At 41.4% G+C, this 3,976-nt stretch overlaps 1 protein-coding gene across 1 annotated transcript; it reads right to left on the bottom strand.

The window, feature by feature from the left end:
* Window positions 1-1,166: 1,166 nt before the first annotated feature.
* LOC148525606 (uncharacterized) lies at window positions 1,167-2,261 on the bottom strand. The gene has a single exon (XM_088470721.1). The coding sequence runs from the start codon at window positions 2,259-2,261 to the stop codon at window positions 1,167-1,169; it is 1,095 nt and encodes a 364-aa protein (XP_088326847.1).
* Between the last annotated feature and the right edge of the window lie 1,715 nt (window positions 2,262-3,976).

Here is a 3,976-nt window from a genome sequence, read left to right as displayed (position 1 = left end):
CCTAACACTAACCCTCCCCCCCGCGGCTATCAATAAGGGCGCCCCGGACTTACCTCATTCAGGCTGGCGTCCTTCTGTATTCCAGCATCGGGATTAAGATAGGGGTCAGTATTTTGACGCCTATCTTAAGTCCCTTGTCGGGATTTAGACATCGCGGCCGTCGGTCTCATAACTACATCCCATTAGAAAGGTGGTGGAAAAATAATGGGTGTTTTCTTGGGCGAGTATTGGAAGGTGGCAGTAGGCGTATTATGGGAGTGTACTGGGCGTGTCAATTCAAGTGGCTGCTTTCCCAGTCGCTCGACCGCTCGCATAAACCGGCGGAGAAACTGCACCTGCCATGGGTGATGGTGTGACTGATGGTGGCGTATAAAGATTTACCAATCGGTATTTAGCCCATTTTAGCGACTGAGACTCTAAAAAGGAGTTTGAAGGTAATTCGAATAAAGTCGCAGACAAGCGACCGCCAATAGACGCAATTGTGTGTACCATTTGCACTCTATTCAGAACCAGGCCCAGTGCTCTAAAAATACTGTGCATACAGTGCTTCTTCTGCCTGTGCATACCTACTGCCTCAAAGGATAACAGTGTAAGTTGTAGCTCAGACCAAAATGGAGTATATAAATATGACCAGTGGTTTCCCACCTGTATGGAGTGCTTTACTCACATCTTCATACTTGTCCTATTATGGACAAGTTAGTAACATGCGACATGAGAAAATACAATGACAGAATAAGCCATAAGATGTAAGTTCTAGAATGTAGCAGATCAGGTTTATTATTGTAATGAATAATGGAGAGCCCAGGTGATTATATTTACTAAAGTGAGAGTTTTTAGAAGTGGAGATGTTGCCCATAGCAACCAGTCAGATTCTAGATATTATCTTCTAGAAGGTGCTAGATAAATGATAAGTAGAATCTGATTGGTTGCTATGGCGAGACAAATCTACTTCTAAAAATCTGCACTTTAGTAAATAAACCCCCAGGAGTCATTTGGATTCTCCTACTAACAAGTAAAAATATCTTTAGAACTTTTTTCACTTCTAATTTAAGGACATATAAATATATATAAATAATATAATTAGTTACTATATTGCAAATAACATTATCATCTTAAAGATATGCATTTAAAAAAGAGATGTCAGGGGTTTTTTTTACTTATGTTCTTCATTTATCCTGTGTTTCAAATGGACCATCTGGGTCATTCCAGTTTTTCTCTTGACTCTTCTTGCGGTTCCTTTCAGCCATTACAATGGCAGCAATGACAGTGACTAGAACAGTGATTGTAATCACCAAGACGGTGGCAGTTTCTGCAACACATAACTGGTTGTCCACTGAGACCAAGGCTGCACCAGAGAGCTGTGGTGGGCCTGCACAAGTAAGGTTATCATAGTCATCTATGTGAAGATGCCTCACACTAGTGATCTTACCAAACACTCTCTGTAAATCACAGTCGCACACCCATGGGTTACCGGATACTTGGATGTGTGTACTGGGGGTCTGGAGATTGAGGAATGTCTTGAATTTGAGGTGACTCAGCTGGTTTTCTGAGAGAGCCAGAAGTCGTATTGAGTGCAGAGAGGTGAATGACTCCACTGCTATGCTACTGATATTGTTATCAGAAAGATCCAGGAGTTCTAAGTTCTGCAGCATAAAAAAATAACCACCTCTTACAGAATCTAGTTGGTTGGACTGGAGGTGAAGATGACGGAGTCTGGAGAGTCCACGAAAGGCCCCCTGCTCTATAAAAGTTAAGAAATTTCTACTCAGGTCCAATTTCTCTAGACTCTCCAAGTGTCTGAGACTTTCATAGTTAAGGAATGTCAACTTATTAGAAGGGACCCGCAGTTCTCGCAAAGAGCCCAGACCCTTGGAGAAGTCAAGAGGTAGACTATGGAGGAGGTTCCTAGAAAGATCCAAGCGCTCTAGGAAGCTAAGAGACCGGAAAGCTCTTGCTGACACAACCTCAACATTGTTGTCAGACAGGAGAAGTATACGAAGTGACCACAGGGCTTGGAATGAGGTTGTATCAAGACGGCTAAGGTTGTTGTGACGAAGATCAAGCATCCATGTACTGTGAGGAAGGTGGGGAGGCACTGTGAGGAGCTCCTGTTCCCTACACTCGACTAAATTAGAAGAGTCATAGCAAAGGCAAGATGAAGGGCAAGTTTGGGAAGGATTTGCATCTGAAGTGGAGATCAGAAGCAGGAGGGCCAACAGTGTGGCCATGATTGAGCACATTATAGAGAATCCATTTAACATTGACTTCTCATAGCTTAAAAACTATCAGGCAGTAATTCCTCTTCTGGTGATCTCTTCTTTAGCTTCTAGCACTATAAGCAATAAAATAAAGCATTGTTAAAAGGGTATTATACTTTTTTTTTCAAATTAAAACACAGCTACAAAACGTGTGCACTGGAGAAATGTTCGTTGTACGGTAATGCAATGAAACTATTCTGCAATTCGGATGTGGTATATTTAGTCCACATTCAGAATATCGACACCAGAATATTCACATGGGCTGAATGTCGACACGTACCGAATGTCAACATGCCGAAGTTTGCAATGTCAAAACTGACGATGCCGACATTGCAGGAATGTTGATATCATGAATGTCAACAGTTTTTATGACAACAATGCTATTTCCCATTTAATTTTCATGTCAGTCTAACCCTAACTGCAACCTAACCCTACCTGCAACATAAGCCTAGCATTAATCTTAACCTAACCCTAATCTTAATTGCAGCCTAAACCTAATCTAACCCTTGAATTTGGGTGTCGACATCATTCTGACAATGTTGGTATTCTGAATGTCCACATACTGACTGCAATTTTATATAAAAATTTTAATATTATATTACAGGGACTTCTATCTTTGTAAAAGTGGGTTGGGTACGGCATCACGATGGTCAGAATCTGGCCGCGGAATCCAGACGTTAAAAAATGGCAACGATTTTCGGTAAGTATTCTAAGGTTAACTTAACCCAACCTTAACCCACCCGTCCTGCAGCCTAACCCTAACTGTCCACACCCTGCAGCCTAACCCACCTCTTCCAACCCGCAGCCTAACCCCCATTCCTACGCAGCGTGACCCTAACCTTTCCCTCCTGCAGCTGAAGCCTGATTCTTACCGTTTAAAGTTGTCTGCATTTTGACCATTGGGATCCCACAACTGGTATAGTGCGCGTCGGGATTCTGACTGTCTGGATGCCGACTACTTCCCATAAAAGCTATTTCAGTATTGCCCTATTTCTATATCAGTTAATGGGGCCCATACATCTGCAATCACAAAAATATAATTCACTGATTCTGTTTTTTTTTTCCAATCCACCAATATGCGCCCATTTTCACCAAAGAACAGATATACCAGTCGTGAGTAATTTTATTAGTAACGTTCTATAAGACGGCTAATTGATACCATACACAATCAATCTACAGCCATTATTGGTCGGTGAAATCCAACACGTTGGACAACCTGCTTCACAGATTCTGATCACTTTTCTACGTAGGAGTTATCTCTGTGTTCTCCTATTTCTGTATCTCTTACCTATATCTGTATATGTTATCTTATCTATTTCCTCTCCTGGGGTCTATTTATTATCATTAATAGGCCCGTTGCACATGCGGAAATACTAGTTTCTGCATGTTTTTAGTAATTGGCCCATGTCCTAGCTTCAAAGTTTCAGTCCTTTAATGGACTTTCATCCGGAACATAATTATTACAAAGTGCTTACCTTATATAAATGAGAAAATCCCTATGTGACAAATGAGCTCGGTCCCCGCCGAATGCCAAGGCACTGACGTCAATACAGCATGATACGCACACGACTGCGTATTTATATAATGTGCACCATGGCGACACTGGTGGCTAATGCAGTGCCATAATAAAATCACCATGGAGACATAAACATCAAAATTAATAAAAGGACAGTGTGTGCAATACAAAAATGGAAAAAATGTTATTGTGATGCAAAAAT

This window comes from Taudactylus pleione, unplaced genomic scaffold, assembly GCF_031769625.1.
Source record: "Taudactylus pleione unplaced genomic scaffold, aTauple2 ptg000102l, whole genome shotgun sequence".
Classification (NCBI taxonomy): Eukaryota; Metazoa; Chordata; class Amphibia; order Anura; family Myobatrachidae; genus Taudactylus; species Taudactylus pleione.
This window is presented reverse-complemented; position numbering and strand designations above follow the sequence as displayed.

Bases quoted from the DNA above. Each gene is read 5' to 3' on its own strand.
- LOC148525606 (XM_088470721.1), bottom strand. From the start codon at position 2,261: ATGTTAAATGGATTCTCTATAATGTGCTCAATCATGGCCACACTGTTG.